This window comes from Cervus elaphus, chromosome 18, assembly GCF_910594005.1.
Source record: "Cervus elaphus chromosome 18, mCerEla1.1, whole genome shotgun sequence".
NCBI lineage: Eukaryota > Metazoa > Chordata > Mammalia > Artiodactyla > Cervidae > Cervus > Cervus elaphus.
In genome coordinates, this window is record NC_057832.1 from 55,128,005 (window position 1) to 55,154,789 (window position 26,785).

The window sequence follows — 26,785 nt, forward strand, 5'->3', positions numbered from 1 at the left end:
GGAGGAAAGGAAGAAACCAGAGAGACGTGCAGGAAGTTGCCGTGGCGTCCGGCGCTACGGTCTCCGAGGCTCAGCTCTGACCGCTGGCCGGAGCCAGAGTCCATTGGCCACGCTGGCTGCGCAAGGAACAGACGACTCGCGCGGAAGCAAGATGCTCCCGGCCGGCGAGATCAGCGAGGCACCCGTCACTCCGGTGAGGTGGCCCTGGTGACCCGGGGAGGGGACACTGGTGGCCCAGTGAAGTGGCACAGACCTCCAGGGGAGAGTGTCTCAGTGAGGTGGAGTTGGCGGCCTGGGGACGCGGTTGCCGTGACCCCGGGGAGGTGGCCCTTGCCGCTCTGGTAAGGTGGCAGACCTCCCGGGGGAGGTGGCCCCAATGCGGTGGCTCTGGCGATCCCTGGTGACAGGACCCAGATCGTTCTGGAGAGGTGCCCCTGGAGGCCAGGCAGGGTAACCCGAGCTCTCCTGGGGATGTGACAGTGGTGGCCCCAGGGACGTGGCCCTTTGGGAACCTCCAGACTCTGGCCTCTCAGGAGCTTGAGAAGTTGTCCTCCACTGGATGCCCCGAGAGTCCTGTGTGAGTTCCACCTGTCACGTCAGTCTTAATGTGTTTGTCTTACCTGTTCTCCTTCTAGTGCTCTGAAAATGATGACCAAAAGAAGAACCTCAAGGAGAAAAGTAAGCAGATTCCAAACACCTTAGCAATTTCCACCCAGCCATCTCTCCAAAACTCGGTCCTCCGGTCTGCATCGAGAAGGATCTTATTAGCCTGTTAATCTTTTAGATAAAGGATCGTTTATTCCTTTTTGTACAACTTGCTTGCGTAGTTGTTAAGTCGCTCAGTTGTGTCCGACTCTTTGCAACCCCATGGACTGCAGCACACCAGGCTCCTCCGTCCTTCACTATCTCCCTGAGTTTGCTCAGATTCATGTCTATTGAGTCGGTGATGCTATCTAACTATCTCATCCTCTGCCGCCTTCCTCTCTGTTTTCCTTCAGTCTTGCATAGTAATAAATACTAATTATCATCATGCACTATTTTTGACTTTCAAGATGGTAAAATGTGGGGTAATTTGGAGAATAGCATTTCCTGATCCCTACCTAGTGCAAGGACTGGTGTGGTTTCACTCCAGTGCTGCCCTTCCACTGGGTTCAAAATAATTGGGGCCTGCCTGTTATTTTAATGAAGCATCAACTTGTTAAGCATGAGGAATTTGGAGCGGCTAATGATCTAGGAGAGATGACCATCATCCTAGTTGCATTTAAAGGAGTCAAATAATAATTGTTTAGTTGTAGTTTCAGTTCAGTCACTCAGTCGTGTCCGACTCTTTGCGACCCCATGAATGGCAGCACGCCAGGCCTCCCTGCCCATCACCAACTCCCAGAGTTTACTCAAGCTCATGCCCATTGAGTCAGTGATGCCATCCAGCCATCTCATCCTCTGTTGTCCCCTTCTCCTCCTGTCCCCAATCCCTCCCAGCATCAGGGTCTTTTCCAATGAGTCAACTCTTCGCATCAGGTGGCCAAAGTATTGGAGTTTCAGCTTCAGCATCAGTCCTTCCAATGAACACCCAGGACTGATCTCCTTTAGGATGGACTGGTTGGATCTCCTTGCAGTCCAAGGGACTCTCAAGAGTCTCCTCCAACACCATAGTTCAAAAGCATCCATTTCTCGGTGTTCAGCTTTCTTCACAGTCCAACTCTCACATCCATACATGACCACTGGAAAAACCATAGCCTTGACTAGACAGACCTTTGTTGGCAAAGTAATGTCTCTGATTTTTAATATGCTATCTAGGTTGGTCATAACTTTCCTTCCAAGGAGTTAGTGTCTTTTAATTTCATGGCTGCAATCACCATCTGCAGTGATTTTGGAGCCCCCAAAAATAAAGTCTGACACTGTTTCCACTGTCTCCCCATCTATTTCCCATGAGGTGTAGGGACCAGATGCCATGATCTTAGTTTTCTGAATGTTGAGCTTTAAGCCACCTTTTTCACTCTCTTCTTTCACTTTCATCAAGAGGCTTTTTAGTTCCTCTTCACTTTCTGCCATAAGGGTGGTGTCATCTGCATATCTGAGGTTATTGATATTTCTCCCGGCAATCTTGATTCCAGCTTGTGCTTCCTCCAGCCCAGCATTTCTCATGATGTACTCAGCATATAAGTTAAATAAGCAGGGTGACAATATACAGCCTTGACGTACTCCTTTTCCTATTTGGAACCAGTCTGTTGTTCCATGTCCAGTTCTAACTTGCTTCCTGACCTGCATACAGGTTTCTCAAGAGGCAGGTCAGGTGGTCTGGTATTCCCATCTCTTTCAGAATTTTCTACAGTTTATTGTGATACACACAGTTGAAGGCTTTGGCGTAGTCAATAAAGCAGAAATAGATGTTTTTCTGGAACTCTCTTGCTTTTTCGATGAGCCAGCGGATGCTGGCAATTTGATCTCTGGTTCCTCTGCCTTTTCTATAACCAGCTTGAACATCTGGAAGTTCTCAGTTCACGTACTGCTGAAGCCTGGCTTGGAGAATTTTGAGCATTACTTTATTAGCATGTGAGATGAGTGCAATTGTGTGGTAGTTTGAGCATTCTTTGGGATTGCCTTTCTTAGGGATTGGAATGAAAACTGACCTTTTCCAGTCCTGTGGCCACTGCTGAGTTTTCCAAATTTGCTGGCATATTGAGTGCAGCACTTTCACAGCATCATCTTTCAGGATTGAAATAGCTCAACTGGAATTCCATCACATCCACTAGCTTTGTTCGTAGTGATGCTTTCTAAGGCCCACTGGACTTCACATTCTAGAATGTCTGGCTCTAGGTGAGTGATCACACCATTGTGATTATCTGGGTTGTGAAGATCTTTTTTGTACAGTTCTTCTGTGTATTCTTGCCACCTCTTCTTAATATCTTATGCTCCTGTTAGGTCCATATCATTTCTGTCCTTTATCGAATCCATCTTTAGTTGTACTTTACCTTCAGTGAATTTGCAGTTAACATTGATCTGGGAAGAGCACAACAGATCACTTGGTCCCTGGATCTTGAACTGGACAAGGAAAAGGGAAAAGGTCAATATCTCCATTTACTACCTGCAGGGGCACATGCCAGGGCTGTGAACATTTGTCATTTTACCTCAATGAGCTAAGTGTGGCAAGCTTTTGGAAATCAAGGAATCATCAAGGGCTTTTGGAGCGAAATTTATGGGGAGAGGGAGGGGGAAGCATGGAACAGCTGTTCCATCAAAGAGTTTTTGGTTCTTCTGACCATGGCAAATAGTCTGGGAATAAGTAGTGGTAACAGAAAGGGTACTCATGTTACCATATTGGCTTTAGGACTTAGACTGACCCTTAACATTGCCTGTTGCTACAGTCTGTTTCATAAGGAAAGCTATGAGCACTTCATAGTACTTGGCAGTCACAGCTGCCACAACTCAGCTCCTTTTACCTAAAGGCAAAGGATTTGAGAGTATCTCATACCATTCAGTTAAACCCTTGCCTTTCCACTTTTCCCCCACTCATATGTTTGGGAAGTTGATGCCACTGAGCTGTAGATTTTATCTTTGTCCCTCCTTTGGTGGCTTGGTCAATTTCTCTGCAGTTAAAAGTGTGCTTTACAAAAAATAGAGAAGAGATATTAACACCTCCCTCCCCACCCCCACAAATCACCAGTAGGTCATTTTAAAGGATGTTATTTGAATAAGAATGTACTATGGTGCATTTAAATGGTTAAATCAAAAGAGTATAATTTTTTTTGTAAAAAGTGAAGGTAGAATTTACTCTATAAGCTACAACAAGCTTAGAGTTCACAAAACATTCCCTCTGCCCATAGCCCTGCCTCTGTCTCTGCAGATACATCACACAAACTTACATGTTTTATGTAAGATAAATGAAAAGACATGGCATTGAGACTTCTGTACATAATAGTATATAGATTCCCATAGTAATAAAGTTTGATGCAGTCCAGCCAGTTCTGATCATATCTGAAGGAGAAGAAGGTAAGAATATTGTGTTAAGAGTCAGCAAACATGGATTTAGTCCCGTTTACAACCTTTTAAGTGTAGGCTGAGCAAATGTTAGAATTTATAGTTGGAAAGTTGAGGCACAGACTTTTATTAGTTTTGCTTCTACCTACAGTGGGCTACTATTTCTCATAGCATGTGAAAAAGCACTTAATTCTTATAAATTGAATAGAACAAAGGAGAAAAAAAAGTTTTTATGGGCTGGGGGAAGGGAATATACACAGTGTTAAACACTGGTATATATTATGTTAATTGCTGATAGTTATATTTTACACTTAAGCATATCTTTATTTAGATATTCTTTCATTTTGTCAGAAGTGACTGTTGTTTTCTAATGAGGCTGATTATAACCTCTTGCCCTTCATTGCTGTTTCTTTAAAACTTTATTTTTGAGAAGCAGAGTCACAGATATAGAGAACAAACTAGTGGTTACCCCTGAGGAGAGATAAGTGTGGACGGGCAATATAGGGGTAGGGTATCTAGAGGTACAAGCTATTACGTATAAAATAAGCACTGAGTGAAATAAGTCAGACAGGCAAAGACAAATGTCCTATGATATCACTTATATGTGGAATCTAAAAAAATGGTACAAATACATTTATTTACAAAACAGAAGTAGAGTCACATATGTGAAAAACAAATTTATGGTCACCCGGGGTTGGTGGTGGGGGGAGGAAAAGAGGGAGACTTGGATTGGCACATACACACTACTACATATAAAACAGATAACTAATAAAGGGCCTTCTCCACAGCAGGGAACTCTGCTCCATACTCAGTAATGACCTGTATGGGAAAATAAAGAAGAGTGGATATATATGTTTAACTGATTCACTTGCTATACACCTGAAACTAATACAACACTATAGATCAACTGTACTCCAATAAAACTTTTTTTTAAAAGCTATGAGGGTATATTGTACAACACGGGGACTATAGCCAATATATTGTAACTATAAATGTTACATTGTAACAAATGTATTGTAAAACAAATATATTGTAAAACTATAAATGTAGCCTTTAAAAATTGTGAATCACTATATTGTACACCGGTAACTTTCTGTACAGCAAGTAACTATACTTAAAACAAAGAAAAACGCTTTATTTTTGGTAAAGAGTCCAGTTCTACAAGGTTAGCTCCAAGGAAGAACAGAGGTGAAGTCCAACCAGGAGTTCTCCCCAGGAGGCTCTGTATTGTTCCCCCAGCTTTATCTCTTATGTGCATACCTTGTTTGTTTTATGGTTTTGCTTTTTAAGAAATTGCCATAGTCTTTGTAATGAAATATGTGCTAGTACAATCAAGCTTTTAACAAACCATAAATGGTTTGTTTAGAGGAGACCAAATCCTTTAGGCAAACCTGTAGTAGAGAAATGCACGGTATCTTCAGGTTTATTCTAATGTTTGGTTTCCATGAAGTCCACTCTCTCTTTCTCTGGGACCTTCTTTTATAGTATTTATTTTCATTTGGAGTTCAATGTCTTTTCCTCTAAATTTTTACATTATCTTGAGTTTTTGTTTTTTAAATTTCTAGGTACAACTTACATCTAGAGTGATTAAACCCTGTAAGTGGAATAATTCAAGTTGTGGACTCAGAGTTGAGCGTGTTTAGTATCAGGGAACTTAATGTCTGCACAGTGATTTGATGGTGTTACCAGTTATAAAGTTTGACCCAAACTTCGGGTTTCCTAAGTTTCTCCAGGAAGAGGGAAACCATAAGAACCAAAAGGAGAAGCTTACACATGGAAACACACTTCAAGGGGAAACAGTTTATCTTAGCACACAGGGGTGGGAGGAAGGAGGGTATGGCAATCAGCTGTGGGTAGGAACGCTCCTACCTTCTTGGCCAAGAAGCTGCCTTTGGGTTTATCAGGTTTAGGGCACATTCAGAAAGCCATCCTGGTGTAGACCATCACAAAGGTATAGCTAGAGATAATCTGGAAAAGAGGAGCAGTGCTGTTGGTCCACAAATTTAGGACCGTGGAAAATAATTACCTTTGAAGTGAATTGTTTAACTAGAAATTTGTTAAGTGTTTTGTTTAAATAAAAATTAGGATTTTAAAACTGAAATATTTGAATTTTCCCTCATTCTACAAAGAATTCAAGGTAACTTGTTTAATTATGCCTTAAATATTCTGAATAGTAGAAGAAGGTATAGAGTCTTGCAGAGTGAAAAACTGATTTGCGAAATACAGGACATCATTGATTATTTTTGCCGTGGAAACAGTCTCACTTCAGATTGTACAATTTAGTGGTTGTGCTAGCCATTTTGAGTCTTTCCTGGTAATTTGTGTTTTCTCTCATATTTCCTTTTTTCCCTGTAGCTGAAATGGTCAATTTTGTACAACTGCATTTGAAACTTTTAAAACTCTTTTACATAAGGAGGAGTTTTTTTTCATTGGTCTCCCTTTCAGATTTTTTTCATATACTCAGGATCTTTCAATACCATATATTTTTTTTTAAAACATTTTAAAACCAGAGTCCTCCTTTGATGTTATTCTAGATTATACCATCTGGCTCTTTACAAATTTTGAAAATATATTACTAATTTAATAGAAGCTGCATCAGATAGAATCAGATTTGACCTTTCCTCTCCAGTAATAAAATAGATTCTTAAGATACAGTTGTCTGGAAACGTTTAATGTGTTTGTAACTGCATTGTCATGCCAACATCTATTGAAACCTCTGGTTACTAGGACAGAATTTAGTAATTTTTCCTTCACTATGAATTGCCTCATCTCTTAAGCATTTTGTAGTATACTTGATCAATAAATTGCTTTATAGATATTCATTTGGGTATTTGTCTATGTGTATATTTATATACATGTATATACCCATATATAATATTTGTGACGCTGAAGAAGACTCTTTGAGAGTCCCTTGGAATGCAAGGAGATCAAACCTGAATTAGCTGAAGCTCCAATACTTTGACCACCCGATGAGAAGAGCCGATTTATTGGAAAAGATTCTGATGCTGGGAAAGATTGAAGGCAGGCAGGGAAGAGGGCGACATAGGATAAGATGGTTGGATAGCATCACAAACCCAATGGATATGAATTTGAGCAGAGATAGTGGGGGACAGGGAAGGCTGATGTGCTGCAGTACATAGGGTCACAAAGAGTTGGACATGAGTTAGCGACTAAACAACAACATATATATATATATGTATATATGTATATCCATATGAAGTCATCATTTGGTATCCATGGGGCATTGCTTTCAGAACTCTTGCATATATTAAATCCCTGGATGCTCTAGTCCTTTATATAAAATGGCACAGTATCTGCATATAGCCTACACATATCCTCTGTATGCTTGAATCATCTCTAGGTTACTTACAATACCTAATGCTAACAATAATAGTGTACATATTAATACAGTGTCAATGCTATGTAAATAATTATTGGAGCATGGCAAATTTATGTTGATTTTTGGAACTTCCTGGATTTTTGACTATTTTTTTTTATATGCAGTTGGTTGAATCCATGGGGGTGGAGGGCTGACTGTATATATAAATATATAAGATATAGTGTGTGTATATATATACATATATTCATATTCATTTATACACAGTATATTTGGGTATTTTTGTGAGTGTGTGTGTGTATATATATATACACACATACATACAAATACTGTATATAAACAAAATGCCATATATAGTGTTTCTTTATTAACTTTTAAAAGTAGACATGTTGCCTTATATATCATTTGCACTTCCTTTATAATAATGGTGTTGAGTACTTGCTATTCTTTTCATTTTAGGTGACATAAATACTGCAGCTCTTGTTGAAAATGAACAAGTCTGTGAAGGTACAGATAATGGTGATCTCCCTTCCTGTGTGTCAGCATTTATAGAAAAGGAAGTCGGAAATGACCTTAAATCTTTAAAGAAACTTGATAAACTCATAGAACAGATGACAGAAAGTAAAATGCAGTTGGAAGAACAGGCAAGTATTAAAACTCACTGAAACAAAATCAGTAGTACACTCATGTGCTGTGTGCTCAGTTGTGTCTGAATCTTTGTGACCCCAAGGACTGTATATAGTCTGCCAGCCTCCTCTGCCCATGGAATTTCTCAGGCAGGAATCCTGGAGTGGGTTGCCATTTCCTTCTCCAATACACATTATACTGTAATGTAAATACAACTAATGTATCAATACATATAGATCTCTTTTAATGGTTTTATGGTATTCAAATATGACTGTCCATGATTTATTTAATCAAGCCCTTATTGGTTGATCTCTTTGCTATTCCCAGTTTTTATCATAAATAATATGAAAATAAACATGGTTATCATATTAAATCATAAATCCCACTGAATTATTCCTTTATTAAAAACTCGTCATGGCGTCCCATTGCTTATTGGAAAAAGCCAGGCATTCTTGTAATGCTCAAGATGCCCCCTACCTCTTTTGGCTCATCTCTCTGCATTTCTTTGAACTGGATTCTGTGCCCTTCTCCCCGTTTTGCTATTCTTTGATCATGACTGAGCTGTTTCTTTTGCCTGAAATGCCCTTGCCTTCCAAACTTTCCTAAAAATTTCCACCAAGCCTGCAAAGGTCTGTGCATGAGCCATGCAAGTACAGTTTAATATGATAACCATGTTTATTCATCTTAGCAAGCAAGTCAGTGGTTCGTTCTTAACCTGGCCTTGAATCAGAATCACCTGGGGAACTTTTGCAAAATACAGAAACCCCAGACTTTTATAATCACAGTCTCATTTGTTTTTGAAGGAAAATCTTTAGTGGGTAAAGCAGGTAAATGTTCTCTCACTGGACCCTCTGAAAGTGCTTTGTGATAGTAGACCTAAAGATATATACTGTTTACCAGGGCCCTCCCTACACACCTCCACATTAGCATTTCATGCTGAGGCTTGGGTAGTATAGGATGCAGAAATCCAGCCTTTCTTTTGAAGCTTTTAAATGACAATTTTTATTTCTATTTAGAACAAACATGCATTTTGAAGGCAACTAATAAAGAAGGTTTTGAGAATCTTACCTGATTGTTGCTGGTTTTTTTGGTATGGTCAGGTACTTACAGTTTCATCAGAAATCCCTAAAAGAATTCACAGTGCCTTAAAAAATGCAGAAGAATCAAAGCAATTCCTTAATCAATTTCTGGAGCAAGAAACCCATCTCTTCAGTTCCATTAACAGCCATTTGCTGACTGCACAGCCCTGGATGGAAGATCTTGGAGCCATGATTAACCAAATTGAAGAGATTGAACGGCATCTTGCTTACCTTAAATGGATTTCACAAATTGAAGAACTAAGGTAAAATAAGCCTCTTTGTTCTCATAATTATTATTTTCCTTTGAGGCTCTGTCTTAGTACATGGATGCCATTAAATAATTGAGTTAATTAAAGATTATAATAATGTGATTTTACCAGTTGTTATGAAAATAGCATTATGATAATGATTCTTTTCCTTTATTGTGAATGAACATAAACTTTTCAGGGAGCTTAATTTGCATTTAAAAGAAAGGAATCCAAGTAACAAATTCAAGTCCCATAGTTGTACTGTGCACACACGATGAAAATTATAATGCCATATTAATAAAACAATTCATCAGAGTGGTAATATTCCTCTTTTTACCTTTTAGAGGTGGTCACTTAATAAAAAGGATTGCTTTATCTATGATTCGATTTTTTTTTAGTGAATATCACCTAAGAAGAGCTACATAGTATGTTATTAGATGAATAACAAGCCCTCCTACTTTTGAATAGGGAGAAAAAAAAAAAAGACAGTAGACCCTTGAACAAAGCAGAGGTTAGGAGCACCAGAACTCCTCCAATGGCAAGTCTGTGTACATCTTATAAGCAGACTGAAAGTGAAAGTGGGTCAGTTGTGTCTGACTCTTTGCGACCCCATGAACTATACAGTCCATGGAATTCTCTAGGCCAAATGGAGTGGGTAGCCTTTCCCTTTTCCAGGGGATCTTCCCAACCCAGGGATCAAACCCAGGTCTCCCTCATTGCAGGCGATTCTTTACTAGCTGAGCCACAAGGGAAGCCCAGACTTCTGCTTCTATAAGCAGACTCCTACAGTTCAAACCCATGTTGTTCAGTGGTCTATTGTACTTCTTTTTGAATTGAATACATATCATTGATTGATTATGTCTGGTATTGCCTTTCAAACAAGCTGAATTAACATTTCTGCTTACATTGGCAGATGTTTTGGTTTCATAATTTCAATTCTGAAACTAGCTATAAAAGACAAAATCTGTTAGAAAACTTAATAAGAATGATTAGAAAAGGGAAAGAAAGAAAAATGAGAGAATGAGAGTAGGGGAAGGCCAAAGCACTGTCAAAAACATAGAACAGTACAAATGTGAGCTACTGCCTGAAGCCGTGCCAGTGGAAAACAAAGGTGTGGAGGAAGGACAGGGGAAAGGACTCGCGCCTAGTGGAGCTGGGCAGGGTGACGGTGGCACATGCCTGTTCCCACAGAGGGCGCTGTGCCCACCCAGGCGCGGAACTGACGCTGCAGGAACCCAGCTCATAGTCACCTTCCAGCTCCTCAGCCAAGCCTTGGTAGAAGGCACACAGGCTGCCTAGAGAGAGAGCACTTAATTCCAATTTCCTGATGACCTCTGAACAGAGATTAATTATTGAAAAGGTTAAATTTTGTTCCTTATTCTGGCTTAAGATACAGAATGTGATTTTTATCAAAAGAAGCATTTCATTTTCAAATGCTCTTTGAGCCAGTGTGCAAAATGGTAGTCACATGCTGTATTAGTCCTGAAGACATGTTGTATTTGACTTGTTTTAAAGAATTTGACTAATAATTTGATTTTACATGGAAATCTTGGTTTCTGATTCTCCTAAAAATGTTTAAGATTTGGCCACATTAGACCTACATTCCAGTGTGACAGCCCTAGGCTAGAGCCTTAGGGTGGGGTTTGTGCTTTTAACTTGGCCCCACTTTGCTTTTCTTAATTTACTTTGCCTGTCAGGCTTTTCAAGGCATTTGACTTTGCTACCCTCGCTATAGAGCTTGCCTTAAATTTTATGTGCGGTTTGCCAGTAACTGGAAAGCACTCAACTCTGAGGTGCCACCTCCTTAAGTTCCCTATAGTCAAGTTCAGCTGGGCAAAAGTAGATATAGATTGAAGACTAGCATATTTGACTTACCAGATGCCACCCACATTCTCCCCTTGGTTTAAGATTCTGTAAAAGACAGATTTCTTAGAAATGAGGGGTGCCTGATGGAATGTGACAAAGGAAAAGTCTGTCCTATTGGGAGAGGTGGGCAGGCAAAGGTGGAGGGAGATGTCCTGAACACAGCCCACTGCTCTTAGGAGGTTGCTGAGGATTCCAGGCTCCTAAAGCCTGGGGTATCAAGTTAAAAAAAAAAAAAAACACTTTAAGTTGGTGCTTCGTTCTTTTGGTTGTAGCTTTATGTAAAGCAGGAGGAAGAAGCAGTTTTCCACATTTTGAATTATTCTGAACAAAGTGTCTTTCAACTTTGTTATGCCTTGTCTTGTAGTGATAACATTCAGCAATATCTGATGACCAATAATGTCCCAGAGGCAGCCTCTACTCTGGTGTCTATGGCAGAACTTGACATCAAGCTTCAGGAATCGTCCTGTACTCATCTTCTTGGTTTCATGAGAGCCACAGTTAAATTCTGGCATAAAATTCTCAAAGACAAGCTTACAAGGCAAGGAATTTATCCATATTTCATGGTAATTGCTTTCAGATGGCTATTTGATGTTCATTGTGTTTTATGGCAATACTTCTCTCACTTTTCTGTTACAGTGATTTTGAGGAAATTTTAGCACAGCTTCACTGGCCATTCATCACGCCCCCTCAGTCTCAAACTGTTGGCATAAGTCGACCAGCCAGTGCCCCTGAGATATACAGTAACCTGGAGACACTGTTCTGTCAGCTTCTGAAACTACAAACCTCGTATCTTTTGGGGGGTTAAAACTTACTAGAATTTCTTTTTTCTAGAGTGGATTTGGACCAGAAAGGAAAGCTTTCTGAAAGCGGCCAAGAAGCGAAATGGGAGGAGTACTAGGTTTGGACTTACCTGTGTATGCTTATGTAGTGGGGGGTGCTGTTCTCCCTCCAAACAAACTTCATGTGGGTGGAAGGGCTGTGAGGAGTTCTGAAGTACATGATTGACCCAAGTTTGCATCACATATAGGTCTCTTGGGACAATAAAAAAACTGGGCGAAATTGGAAGGAAGCCATAGTAACTTAGTGTTAATTTAATAAAATAATTATTTGAATGTGTTTCCTTACTTATTATCCTTTATCTTAGGAAAGAGTAATTCTAATAATATTTCTCATGGACTTTTTACTTAAGTCATATGTAATTTAAAGTGAGATTACATATTATCTAATTTTATTTAGTATCATATATATCTGTTGGAAAAATGTACTGTGTATACATACCTATATCTATACATATATGCTTTTCTTTTTCCTTGACTTTACTATGTCAGAGATGAATTATTTACTGAGCCAAAACAGCTTCCAGAAAAATACTCTCTTCCTGCATCCCCTTCTGTCATCCTGCCCATCCAGATTATGCTGACTCCCCTTCAGAAGAGGTTCAGGTATCACTTCAGAGGGAACCGCCAGACTAATGTTATAAGCAAGGTGTGCTTTGCTGCTTCTTGCCCTGGTTTTAATTAATAGCAAATACTAAGGATTTCTGTACTTTTGCTAGCTTAAGTTAAATTCTGATTCTATCCACATTTCTGTTTTTTCTCTAAAGAGCTAAATTCTAGTTTTGTCACTGCCCTTTACAGATATAACTTGGGACTTGTGTTGATATGTTGTTAAGAATCAGTGCACTCACTGACACGCTATCCAACCACCTCCTCAAGTTTCCTCTGGGGTGTGCTGTAGCATTTGCTGTGGCACTTTTTTACAGCTGGATCCACATGTGTTCCACTGTGCACACTGCTCCCTCGGGTTTATAAATACATCACAAAGAGTAGTGAGAGTCAAAAGATAGTAGAGCGTTAGCTTTTGAATGGAAGTGCTTTTGAATGGAAGTGATTTGTAGTGGGACTTCCCTGGTGGTCCAGTGGTTAAGACTCTGTGCTTCCACCATCCGGGGCGTGGGTTTGATCTTTGGTCAGGGAACAAAGATCCCATGTGCCATGCAGCATGGCCAAAAAATAAAAATAAATAAGAATAATAATTTTAAAAATATGAAATGATATGTAGCTATGCAAGAGAGGGTATGGGGATAAGTGACAGGAATGACTTTGAGGAAATTATCACCAGCATTTTAGTTGAGGGACCACACCCATGTGTATTGGACATCCTGTTGAGACTTTTTATTTAATCTGCTCTGAAAATCACAGACAACTGTTCTCAATGAAATTTGATTGACTGTGTTGAGAATTATAACCTTGGGAGTTGCTAGGGGGTGGATACTGTTTATCCTTGAAGTCTTCCTACATGTGATGTGGTAGCATAGTAGCATAGGGGTCCTACAGTAATTGTTTTGAATTAAATGATTTTAAATGCCAGATTACACCAGGCATTGTACATGTCACATATAAATGAGTTTATAGGCTTTATAGAATTGTAAAGGAATCAAGGGATAGGCAGTTATATCTATGTAGGGAAGAGCGGAATGACAATGCATTTCTGGTTCTCAAATTCAGCTTGTTCTTTTGTACTTCATGGGTCTGCCTCTCTTGGATGGGGTGTTGGTGGAAAGAAGGGTAGAACCAATTAGTAAGTGGTGACACAAAAGAAATCTAAACTGTAGAGAGGCAGTAATGATTTGAGGTAACAAAATTGTTAGTTCTGTTGGTTGCTTTTTAAATTGTAGCTCCAGTGGTTCTAGTACTCTGACAGGAAGCCTGAACTATGCAGGCCCTGGGATTAACTGCCCCTTTTTCATTTCTGTATTCCTAGCATCTAGCACACAACGGGATTTTACCTTTCCAAAAATGTTCTAGAGCTCCTGTCCAACAAAACTTAGAAGGTTTATAGAATCATCTCTAGTGACAATTTAAAAAACTGCAGTTACATTCAGTTCAGTTCAGTTCAGTCGCTCAGTCGTGTCTTGACTCTTTGCAACCCCATGAATCGCAGCACGCCAGGCCTCCCTGTCCATCACCAACTCCTGTTTACTCAAACTCATGTCCAACAAGTCAGTGATGCCATCCAGCCATCTCATCCTCTGTCGCCCCCTTCTCCTGCCCCTAATCCCTCCCAGCATCAGGGTCTTTTCCAATGAGTCAACTCTTGGCATGAGGTGGCCAAAGTATTGGAGTTTCAGCTTCAGCATCAGTCCTTCCAATGAACACCCAGGACTGATCTCCTTTAGGATGGACTGGTTGGATCTCCTTGCAGTCCAAGGGACTCTCAAGAGTCTTCTCCAACACCACAGTTCAAAAGCATCAATTTTTCGGCGTTCAACTTTCTTCACAGTCCAGCTCTCACATCCATACATGACCACTGGAAAAACCATAGCCTTGACTAGACAGACCTTTGTTGGCAAAGTAATGTCTCTGATTTTTAATATGCTATCTAGGTTGGTCATAACTTTCCTTCCAAGGAGTTAGTGTCTTTTAATTTCATGGCTGCAATCACCATCTGCAGTGATTTTGGAGCCCAAAAAATAAAGTCTGACACTGTTTCCACTGTCTCCCCATCTATTTCCCATGAGGTGTAGGGACCAGATGCCATGATCTTAGTTTTCTGAATGTTGAACTTTAAGCCACCTTTTCCACTCTCCTCTTTCACTTTCAAGAGGCTTTTTAGTTCCTCTTCACTTTCTGCCATAAGGGTGGTGTCATCTGCATATCTGAGGTTATTGATATTTCTCCCAGCTATAATTACACCTGCTTTAAGTCTTTATATTTTTTGTAATGCAGACCAGCCAAATTTTTCTTAATTTAGCTTTTGAAAAAAGAAAAAAGAAAGTCATGTTTAAAAATTATTTTGGAATGTTATTTCCAAAAAAATGATATAAAGGCCATCATTCTTTGTGATACTTATATTTTACATATTTCTAAAGTACTAGGTTTTAAATATTTATGGTATTGTAAATTTATTAGTTGACTTAAGCCACATTATTGAAATTTATTGGGAGTACATTGGGAAACATTTGATTATTAAGCCTTCCATGAAGGTAAAGTTCAGAGTCAAAATTGTGCTCTTATGTATACAAACATCTAACTGACCGTAACTTTCTAGTTGGAATGACTGAATTCAGACTGCTAACCTTCTTCCTTAGCCCGAATGGTACCTGGCTCAGGTTCTCCTGTGGATTGGGAACCACACTCAGTTTCTGGATGAGAAGATTCAGCCAATATTGGACAAAGTGGGCTCTTCGGTAAACGCAAGGGTAAGAGATTCAGTCCAAAGCCTTTCAGTTTCAGAGTTGCAGGTGTCCGTGAATAAGCTGTCATTTTCATTACCTTATGCGTCTGTATTTTCCAGCTTGAATTTTCCCGGGGCCTCATGATGCTGGTTCTGGAGAAGCTGGCTGCTGACATCCCTTGTCTGCTCTATGATGACAGCCTCTTCTGCCATTTGGTGGATGAGGTGCTCTTGTTTGAAAGAGAACTACACAGTGCTCATGGCTATCCTAGCACTTTTGCTAACTGTATGCATATTCTATCAGAGGAGACCTGTTTTCAGAGATGGCTGACTGTGGAGAGAAAATGTAAGTGCTCATATGGCCGTAGGCTGGGGAGAGATATCTCTTATTGTGTGTACAAAATTTTAGGTGTTATTCTTCTCCAGTTCTGGGTAGAAACTAGAGCCATCTAAATTTCTCTTGGTTGCGGTTTATCAAGTTGCCTTCAGAGATTATCTTCTTTTCTTCCCATCAAGCTTCAGTTTTTTCCCAGAATTGTACTCTACGTATTTCTAGGGCAGAATATTCAAACCAGGGACTTCCCTGGTGGTCCAGTGGCTAAGACTTGCGCTCCCAATACAGGGGGACTAGGTTTGTTCCTCAGGGAACCAGATCCCACATGCTGCAACTAAGAGTTTGCTTGCTGCAGCTAAAGATGCTGCATGCCCCAGCTAAAAAGATACTGAGTGCCGCAACTAAGACCTGGCACAGCCAAATAAATAAAAATATTAAAAAAAAATTTAAGCCAGTAGAATTAACTGTTTTATGGATTTTACATATAGTATTTCTGCTCTTATGGAATCATTCTGGATGTGGCTTTTCTAGTCAGTGAAGATTTTTTGAAGATATTTTGAAGATTCTGGGTAGGTGTGGTGGGCAGAGGTAAAAGATCTTACTTAACCTTAAAATAGAGCATGTTATATATAGTGCAACTAGTAGGAGGGTGTACATTTATTTTTTATAGAAAAATGATCACTCCTAAGAAATTATGAGTTGAAAGATTAGGAATTACAGTCTGTAACTACTTGTTTGACATGATCTTCTGTCTTGTGTGCTAGTTGCTCTTCAAAAAATGGACTCAATGCTCTCATCAGAAGCTGCCTGGATATCCCAGTATAAGGATATCACTGATGTGGATGAGATGAAAGTTCCAGACTGTGCAGAAACTTTTATGACACTACTCTTGGTTATAACTGGCAAGTATAGTCTTAAAGATATAACTTTGTTTTTTTAGAAGTACTGACTCTTACCAGACTTGTGGTTATCAAGGGGGAAGGGGAATAGTGGAGGGATGGAGTCCATTAGGTGATAAACCATAATAGGAAAGAATATGAAACAGAATATATATATGTTTAACTGAGTCATTTTGCTATACAGCAGAAATTAAACACAACATTGTAAATCAACTCTACTTCAATAAAATTCTAAAAAGTGGTTATTATAGTATCTTCAAATTCAATTTCTATTTTGGTAGAACTCTAGCACAGTATTTTCACTTTTGGATTTTTCGTAACCTAAGTAAGACCTTAAACATTAGTTTACATGAGGGGAAGATTCCTCAATTGTTACATAAAAACAAGAATTTAATTTTATTACCTGAATTCCCTTGTCTTTCAACTTTTCAGGTATCTACAGTAAATGGTGATTGACCCGAATTTTAAATATTATTTTCTTCACCTTGATGTATCAGAGTTTGTAGAGCAGTAAAATAATAAAGTAACTTTAAGGATAGGAATGGGGACTTCCCTGGTGGTTCAGATGGTAAAAAGTGTGCCTGCAATGCAGGAGACCTGGGTTCAGTCCCTGGGTCGGGAAGATCCCCTGGAGAAGGCAAAGATCGGAACAGTAACAGGAACTTCTGCGGTACAAGAATGTCCTGGCTGGAGGGTGGCCCGGCTGTCTTTCGCCCCGGTGGGTGTGTTCCTGTCCATGCTGCCCCCAGGGCACTGCGGACCCGCTGGTTCTCCAGGGGCCATTGCGCTGTCCCTGCCGTGGTCCTCCCGTGTCTTGTCCATTTCTTGGGCCGGTGCAGTAACCTGAAGAGGTGTCATGCTGGCTCAGTCAGTACATAATTCTGTATTCTTTAAGAAAAATATGAAAAACACTAAAATACAAAAATATTTAGTAAAACTGATTAAAAAATCTTTTATTATGGAAATTTTCTCATATACATAAAAGCAGCATAACAAACCGTCAGGTTATCTGTTCCCAAGGTTTAAAACTATCACTTTTCTATTATGTATTTTCCCCCCCAAAATACAGATTTTTTTCCTGAAGTATTTTAAAGAGCATTTTTGACATCTTATCTTTTCTCCTATAAATCTTTAACTATGTGTTTCTTTTAACCTATCCTAGTTCCTCTTTCCTTTTTAAAAAAATGTCATTTGTTGAAGAAATGGAATAATTTTTGTATATGATTTTTCTCATATGCCTTTTAAAAAAAAATTGAGGCATAACTTTTAAACTGAAGCACAGTTGATTTACAGCATTGTGTTAGAGGCATAACTTATATACAGTGAAATGCACAGATCATCAGTATATAGATCAGTGAGTTTTGACAAATACCAGTACTTGTGAAACACACATCCTTAGGGAGTTTAGAAATGGATCCATACTTGAGTGGTTGGTTGATTTTTGACAAAGGCAGCAAAGCTAGCCAATAGGAAAACCCTGTACCATAAACTTTCATGTGTTGTGCTAAGTCGCTTCAGTCATGTCCGACTCTTTGCAACCCTATGGACTGTAGCCGGCCAGGCTCCTCTGTCCTCAGAATTCTCCAGGCAAGAATACTGGAGTGGGTTGCTATGCCCTCCTCAAGGGCATCTTCCCAACCCAGGGATCGAACCCGCGTCTCTTCCATCTCCGGCATTGGCAGGGGAGTTCTTTACCACTAGTGCCACCTGGGAAGCCCATAAACCTTCATGTGTCTTGTTAATTTTCTCCAGACAGGTATAAAAATCTTCCCACAGCTTCCAGAAAGTTGCAGTTCCTGGAGTTACAGAAGGACTTAGTAGATGATTTTAGGATACGATTAACTCAGGTGATGAAAGAAGAGACTAGAGCTTCCCTTGGCTTTCGGTACTGTGCAATTCTTAATGCCGTGAACTATATCTCAACAGTGCTAGCAGACTGGGCTGACAATGTTGTAAGTTAATCTTTTATATTAAGTAATATATTAGTAATTTGAACAGTTTTACCTTTTGAAATGTTGAATCTGTAGCAAGCAGAAATAACACATGCTAGACAGAATCAAAACTGGGCCAAACTTAGGAGGTATGACTACAGTACATATTTTTCTTATCTAAGTCTCGTATAGTTAAATCATCCTGATATTTTAATCATCGGAATAGAAAGCCATCCTTTCATGAAATTGTAGTTTATCAAGTACATCTTTCCTCTATAGATTTTAAACTTGGGAAATATATTGAGTGGTAATTGCCACCTCAGAAAAAGCTAAGCTTGTATAATGACGTCAAAATCAATAAAATTCAGAACTTTAAGGAAAATAAAAGAATAACATTTGATACCTCTTAAAAGTGAAAGTGTTAGTCACTCAGTCATGTCTGACTCTTTGTGACCCTGTGGACTGCAGCCCGCCAGGCTCCTCTATCCATGGAATTCTCCAGGCAAGAATACTGGAATGGGTTGCCGTTCCCTTCTCCAGGGGATCTTCCTGACCTGGGGATTAAATCCAGGTTGCCTGCATTGTAGGTGGATTCTTAACTGTCTGAGCCACCAGGAAAGTCCCTACTGAGTGCCTTCAAACATGACAAATTATGAAGAGTCATAAAAACAGAAACATTTTTAGCCTAAATATTTCATACATTAAAATATTGTTTAATGTTTTTTTTTAAACATACTCTAGAGTAAATAGAATGGTAAAATGAACTCCCATGTGCCTATTACCCATCTTCTAGTACCAGTTTTATTTCATTTAAGCCTATCTTCTACCCCTTATGCAGAATTATTTTTAAGTAGACCTCAGATATATTTCATGGTAAATATTTCCATATGTATCTCTAAAAGATAAGAATCTCTTTTTAAAAAAGCAGCGTGGTATGTGGGGATCCTAGTTCCTCGACCAGGGATTGACCCTACACCCCCTGCATTGGAAGTGTGGCATCTCAACCACTGGACCATCGAGGAAGTCCCCAATATGCTATGAATTTATAACAAAATGTTATGCTATACTGCTAGCACATCATATAGAAAACAATGTATTCCTTTACTGTGAGAGAAAAACAAAACGAAAGTCTTTATCTTAAATCCAGGATAATCAGCCAAAAAACAGGAAACAAATATACTAATAATAGATGTAAACAAGATAAATACCTGATAAACACAATCATAATTTATTTTAATCTGGGCTTTCTAAGCTGGGACTTAGTAATTATTTAAAGACTTTTATATAAATGTTAACTGAAATACATGTGCGTGATATCATTCTGCTGAGCAAGGAAAATAATGATTTCATAAAATGAATATTAGTGGCATGTAATGATCAATGCATTTGTCTTTATAAAGTCACCTAATCAGAATACATTCACTCATTATGTACTTTTATGTGTCATGTTCGTAATTTCAGTAGGTGCTTTATTCACTCACCCCGCCCAACCCCCACAGTGCTCCGTTTGCTGCTTGGCTTTTTCATAAAACGAACTGTCATTCTTGCTTCTTGTGCCAATGCTTTAATAAGAGACTCATTCAGGGACACATTTTTAGCTTCAGTGAAATATTTTTGGAACATAATTAACTACTTTACTCAGTGCTGTAGTCGGTTAACAGAGATGAACTGGCCATCATCCCTGTCCTTAGAAAATGAATAATCTGATATTGAATTAACTGGTTCCTCTGTCAACAGTGAAATAATCAAATTTTAGAGTTGACTCTTCAAATCATGAATGAATTTTGTGTCTGCTATGTTATTATGGTACAAATTCTATTTTTTAGCCACATTCATAGTCCTTCAGCTTGTGAATACTCTAAATAAAAATCATGTAAGCTCTTGAGTTACCTGAAAATAGGAAAAATAGACAGAGTTCGGCTTCCATTCATTAGATTCTCTACTAACAGCTGTCTGACCATTGCCAGATTATGCCAAGCCTGACATCCCCAGCCCATTCAGAATTAGGAGTTTTTCTGTCATAGGTGGCAGAAACCCAGGTTAATGCTGGCCTAATTTGGTGGGGTGGCATGAGGTGAGGAACTTGTTTGTGTAACTGGAAGGATTAGGCATGGCTGCTCTGAAGTTGCTCGTTTCTGCCTTCATTCATAGGCAGGCTCTGGTAAATGTGGCCACAGGGGGCTCTAGGCTCCCACGGTCCATGAACAATCTCAAAAGGACAGTGCTGCTACCCTGACAGCTTCAGCAGAAATGCCAAGGCGGGCTCTCACATGTCATCTCTGAACAGCCCTAGTAGCCATGCCCAGTCCCCTACTAATCGACATTTAGGTTTTTGGTTTTTAATGTTTTACTAATTATCCACAGTGTTATTTTCCTATAAGGCAGAAAGAAGAGTATTAATTCTACCTAAAATAGCACTGTAAGAAAACTATGTTTTCATTCTTTTAACTCATGTATCTATTAGGCTTACTAGAGCTCTCAATCTGTCTCTCGAAAAAATGAGATTAGCCATTAGGGGAATGCAAATCAAAACCACAATGGAATACCACACACTGCATACAAACTAGAATGGCCATAATAATAATAATATAGTATCATTTACAAGCATAGCATGGAGAAATTTGTACCCTCATACACAACCAACAGTAATGTAAAATGGTAGAGTTGCTGTGGAAAATAGTTTGGCAGTTCCTCAAAAGGTTAAATGTAGAATTACTATATGATCCTGCAGTTCTCTCCAAGAGAAACGAAAGCATACATCTGCACGGAAACTTGTACACAGATGATCATAGCTATATTATTCATAAAAGACAAAAAGTGGAAACAAGCCCAAATGTCTGTCAACTAACGAATGGATAAATAGAATAGAATATCATTTGGCCACGAAAAGGAATGAAATACTGATACATATTACAACATGGTTGAACCTTGAAACATTATATACCAAGTGAAAGAAGCTAGTTATAAAGAATCATAGATTATATGAGTCTGTTTGTATGAAATGTCCAGAACAGGCAGATCTAGAGACAAAAGATGAGTGGTTGCCTAGGGGTGGGGGTGGGGCATGAGGAGGACATTGGGAGATGATGGCAGAGTCTTGGAGTTCTTTCTCAGTAATGAAAACATCACAAAACTGACTGCTGATAGATGCACAACTCTGAATGTATGAAACGCCACTGAACTGTATATTTATTTTTTGGCCACACCACGCAGAATGTGTTATCTTAGTTCCCTAACCAGAGATCAAATCCGTGCCCCCTGCAGTAGAAGCGCAGAGTCTTAACCAAGAGACTGTATACTTTAAATGAATGAATTATATGATATATGAGTTAGATCTCAAGCTGTTAAAAAAAAAAAGTATCTTAAACATGTTAACATATTTTTGCTTTCAGTTCTTCTTACAACTTCAACAGGCAGCACTGGAAGTCTTTGCAGAGAATAACACTCTAAGTAAACTGCAGCTAGGACAGCTAGCCTCTATGGAAAGTTCTGTCTTTGATGACATGATTAACCTGTTAGAGCGTTTAAAGCATGACATGCTGACCCGGCAAGTAGACCATGTTTTTAGAGAAGTTAAAGATGCTGCAAAACTGTATAAAAAAGAGAGGTAAGTCCTCTGTATTTTCTTATAAGTCAACTCTCAACTCCAGTTTATAAAAGTTAACAGATAACATGCAGTCAGGTTTCCAAAGTGTCTATAGATAGCACGGAGTTTGGCCTTTTGCACTCCCAACTTTTAATCGTTTTTGATGGAAATCTTTCTAGAATAAGTTTTGACAGTCTTAATCAGAATAAACAGATAATAACTTAACCTTCAGATGTGGCCGTAAATCCAGAGAGCTGGTGTCTGATCCGGGGTTAAACAGCCTAGCCTGTCACGCACTACAAAGCAAGGTGTTGCTGTAGTAGCTGGGCACGCCTGTGCACGCCTGCGCACGCCTGCACAGTAGTGTAGTCACTGTCAGCGCTTCCTTGTGATGTCCGCTCCCTCCCCCAGATGCTGGCTTCCTTGGGCACAGGCAGTGTCTGTCCTAGCACAGCGTGTCACACGGAGGACTTATCAGTTTAGAAGTGTTAGCAGTCCCTGTTGTTGTGCTGAAAATTAACAGTGTAAAATTAGCTGAAGTCTTAAATGTTAATGCATTTTACATTTTAACTGTTTTATATCAGTAAGTCATATTAAATTTGGAGGTTTAAAAATTTTATCATCCTCCTTAAGTAAAAAGTATTTCATTGAGAACTAAAGTATAAACATGAAAGAAAGTGAAAGTTGCTCAGTTGTATCTGACTCTTTGCGACCCCCTGGAATTCTCCAGGCCAGAATACTGGAGTGGGTAGCCTTTCCCTTCTTGGGGATCTTCCCAACCCAGGGATAGAACCCAGGTCTCCCACATTGCAGGAAGATTCCTTACCAGCTGAGCCACCAGGGAAGCCCAAGAAAATGGAATGAGTAGCCTATGCTTTCTCCAGTGGATCTTCCTGACCCAGGAATTGAACCGGGGTCTCCTGCATTGCAGGCAGATTCTTTACCAGCTGAGCTACCAGGGAAGCAAAAAGTATAAATATAGACACAGGGAACCCCCTGGGCGCCCAGTGGTGAGGACCTGGGGCTTTCACTGCTGAGGCCTGGCTTCAGTCCCTGCTCAGGGAACTCAGGTCCTGCAGGCTGCGAGGCATGGCCAAAAATAACATAACATAAACAAACAGGTACGTTTGTTTTCTGAGAGCACTTTTAATGTTGGGCTGTACACTTTTTCTTATCCAGAATGCCCCAGGACAGTGTACTTCCCCAAATTTAAAATAATTAAAAAATCTTAAACATACAGAATGATGAAGAATTTCATAATAAAAATTAATATGCTGCAGACAGTGCTGTTTCTGCTTTTTCCAGGTGGTTGTCCTTGCCATCGCAGTCTGAACAGGCGGTGATGTCCTTGTCCAGTTCAGCTTGCCCCTTACTGCTTACCTTACGAGACCGTTTACTTCAATTAGAGCAGCAGCTTTGCTTCTCCCTATTTAAAGTTTTCTGGCAAATGCTTGTAGAGAAGCTGGACATATACATCTACCAAGAAGTAAGTAAGAGCAGACTATATTTTGGGCTGTGATGATAAAGGCAACTGCTATATGAATTGTCCTTTTTTTTTCAGATAATTCTTGCCAATCACTTCAATGAAGGAGGAGCTGCTCAGCTGCACTTTGACATGACTCGGAATCTTTTCCCTTTGTTTTCTCACTATTGCAAGAGGCCAGAAAATTATTTTAAACAGTAAGCACAATATTTAACAACTAACTTCAATGTTATCAAATTGTTAGAGGAGGTTGTTTACTTTTTAAACAGCTTTAAGGTTCCAGTGATGTTAAGTATACATAGCATCAATTAACAACTTAAAATAGTCATAAGACGTGATGATAAAATGTGACACATGACCTCCAAAAGTTGACCAGAGCTGTATATAAATTATATGTTGAGCTTTGTTTTCTAACACTTGGTTTAATGCTTATTACTTGGAAATAAATAGAATATGAAAACAAATGCACTCCTGCCATATTGAATAAATAGAAGAAATTTAAAATGTTTAGTACTGAACAACAGGCCAGGCCTGAAGAAAAATTAAAATTTGTTTTCTTAAACATTTGATATTAATTTTGGTTCTAAATATAACTAACATGATATACTAAGAATTCTTAGAAGTATTTTTAGAAATTGGTGTAAAACTTATTAAGATTTTTGAGATTATAAAGTATTCCTTTTATTTTTTTTTTTAATGTTCCTTTAAATTTTTTTTTTAATGTTCCAAAAGTATTCCTTTTAAACATGTAAAGTGAAAGGTTTTTTTGCTCATTTCAGTATGATACTTATTTCTGCTTTTTTTGTTTTAGTATTCTGTATACCTATCTGCTTATATTTTGTCCCTTAATTTTCTCTTTTCCCATATCCTAAAGTTTTACCTACATTTAATATACTGTTAGTATCAAATATCATATTTGGGGAAGTAATGAATATGTGTTAAAACAATGATCCTTTTACCATATAGTAATCTAATGAAATAGAAACTCTGTACCTATACAGTCAACACATGTTGAAAGAGCCAAATAGTTAATCCATAGTTTTATAGAGGGCTTATGATCTGGCAGTGTAGGGTAGCTGTTTAGTTTTTCCAAATGACATCGTTACAGGACAGTATGGGATGATATAGATAATGGAGATCTCATTTCCTTCCTGCTCTTTTTTTTTAAACAGTGTAAAAGAAGCCTGTATTCTTCTGAATTTGAATGTTGGTTCTGCCTTACTTCTGAGAGATGTCCTGCAGTCAACTTCAGGGCAACCTCCTGCCACAGCGGCACTAAATGAAGTTGGGATTTATAAACTGGCTCAGCAAGATGTTGAGATTCTACTTAATTTGAGGACAAACTGGCCTAACACTGGAAAATAAAGGGTCTTTTTTCGTTTGGGATTTTTGTTTTTTGTTGTTTTAACAAAAAGGAAGCCAGTTGGATTTCAGGTGATAGGCTGAAGTTCTGAATTAATGAAACTGGACAACTGAAAACTGTACAGAATCATTTATTATCTGGGACTTAGAGTGTTATTAAAATGCTGACCATATTTCCTGAGTCCTCTTGTTCCTAAGAAAACAAAAACAAAAAGCTCAGAGGCCACGAAAACTCAGAGTAATTTCATTTACAAATATATACAGTGAATATGTCAGTTGAATAAAATACAGGAGCAGAGATAATAAATTACAGTCAACTTTTAATTTCTTTTGCCAGTTAGGGAAGCCTGTTGCAGGTAATATAAATTTTTTTAAAAAATCACTTTAAAATGTATGTTTATAATTGAAGTTCCTGTATCTAGTTTGGAAATTCACTATGTTTCCCATAAGAAAACACAAGAGATGGTGACTGAAATAGAATTGCTCTCTTTCCACAAATGTCTATTTAGAATATTTCCTAGTTCCATTCCATGTGACAGCGGGCAACCTTTGCTTTGTGGATGAGACATTTTACCTAGAGCTCTGTGCTGCTACCATCTTCTCTGAGGTAGGGAATGTAATTAAATATTTTTTGTTGAATATCTATGTAACAATGAGATGAGAATCTTAAAACTTTCTTCCAGCTTTTGCTTGGCCTTGGACTATGTGAAATTAGACTTTTAAACAAATTGAGCCAGCTTAGCTAAAGGCTTCTTTCTGTAAGTAGTTTCATTCCCGTGGTTTTTTATTTCCTGACTTAGCATTTAGTTAATACTGTTCACGCTGTAATACCTCAAATCCAAAACTGTCAGGCTGGCATGCAGCCTGTACTCCTGATAAACATTTACTTTGTGAGAAATCATTTTGAGAAAAATTTCATTACTCTATATACAGAGATTTTCCAACAGTATATTGAGCTTAAAGCTTTTCTGTTAGTTCGGCTGATTGGGGCTTCTCTATCTCATTCTCTGAGAATTGCTGGGGCTTCCCATTGAGAACAGAATGAAGTGGCCTCTGGACCCTCCTTACCCCAGCATCCTCTTCCTCCCCTTCCCCCAAGCTTAGAGACTGCTGTCAGCCCCTCCCTGTCCTCACTTTCTAGACAGAAAGCTGAAAGTTTCTAGGGAATGAAATGCTTCTATCAAAAGGTAGCAACCTCTGTTTTAAAATGTATTAATTGTACATCAACATCATGCCACATTATTTACATAAAGTCACTTAAAAATAAGCTTACACTTCATCCCTGAATTTTTCGAAAGTTACTCCATGCCCATCATCTTTGAAAACTTCATCTGCAGTACACAGACCCAGGGTTTTTAGTGCTATAAGAGAATAAGAAAAAAGAAAACTTCACAAAGTGAGAATTGGTTTCAGCTAGGGAAACTTATGTAATGACTACAAATTATTACCTCAGTTTGTAAAAGATACTGACCTTCTTTATACTGTATGAATGATATGGATCCTTTATTCGAGGAGTCCAGCATCTCAAACATAGATGCAATGTTAGAGTTATCCATAAAGAAAGGGAGAGCCACGCCCGATATTTTGGCAATTCTCAGCCGTTCCAATATAGATATTAAATACTCTCTTGGTCTTTCTGTAAAAGAATAGGGGGAAGTTCTTTCTCATAAGAAATTAAAATATGTCTGTCATAAATGGAAATAGTCATGTAACAATTATTAAATACCTATGTTTGAAGTACTGTACTAGGCACTGGGAATATAGGCCTTGCTTACAGGAAAGGCAAGACATTGAACAATTAAATAATTATATACACAAGTAGTCTACTCCAGATGACTCAATAAAAATGTCCATTCAGGTCTACTGTATCCTTCTATAC

The 26,785-nt window shown here is 38.8% G+C and overlaps 2 protein-coding genes across 3 annotated transcripts in view; one reads left to right on the forward strand and one right to left on the reverse strand.

Annotated features, from left to right (window-relative positions):
* RINT1 (RAD50 interactor 1) lies at positions 1 to 25,079 on the forward strand. 2 transcript variants are annotated; one of them, XM_043872089.1, is made up of 15 exons: positions 1 to 193; positions 636 to 678; positions 7,775 to 7,959; positions 9,043 to 9,284; positions 11,500 to 11,673; positions 11,772 to 11,921; positions 12,464 to 12,620; positions 15,226 to 15,336; positions 15,432 to 15,657; positions 16,410 to 16,547; positions 18,297 to 18,496; positions 21,868 to 22,082; positions 23,367 to 23,547; positions 23,623 to 23,741; positions 24,717 to 25,079. In XM_043872089.1, exons 1-15 carry the CDS (start codon positions 152 to 154, stop codon positions 24,907 to 24,909), a joined length of 2,376 nt encoding a protein of 791 aa, XP_043728024.1. In that variant the 5' UTR covers positions 1 to 151; the 3' UTR covers positions 24,910 to 25,079. The 2 variants fall into 2 exon arrangements, with proteins under 2 accessions (XP_043728024.1, XP_043728025.1); XM_043872090.1 differs by lacking the exons at positions 1 to 193; positions 636 to 678; positions 7,775 to 7,959; positions 9,043 to 9,284; positions 11,500 to 11,673 and having other exon boundaries at positions 11,794 to 11,921; positions 12,459 to 12,620.
* The window catches only part of EFCAB10 (EF-hand calcium binding domain 10), a 20,402-nt gene continuing 18,638 nt past the window's right edge, over positions 25,022 to 26,785 (reverse strand). The window contains exons 2-4 of the mRNA XM_043872091.1: positions 26,378 to 26,542; positions 26,180 to 26,267; positions 25,022 to 25,099 (exon numbers count right to left, since the gene is read on the reverse strand). Coding sequence (XP_043728026.1) covers positions 25,063 to 25,099; positions 26,180 to 26,267; positions 26,378 to 26,542 — 290 coding nt within the window. The 3' untranslated portion in view covers positions 25,022 to 25,062. The remainder of the gene's footprint in view (positions 25,100 to 26,179; positions 26,268 to 26,377; positions 26,543 to 26,785) is intronic.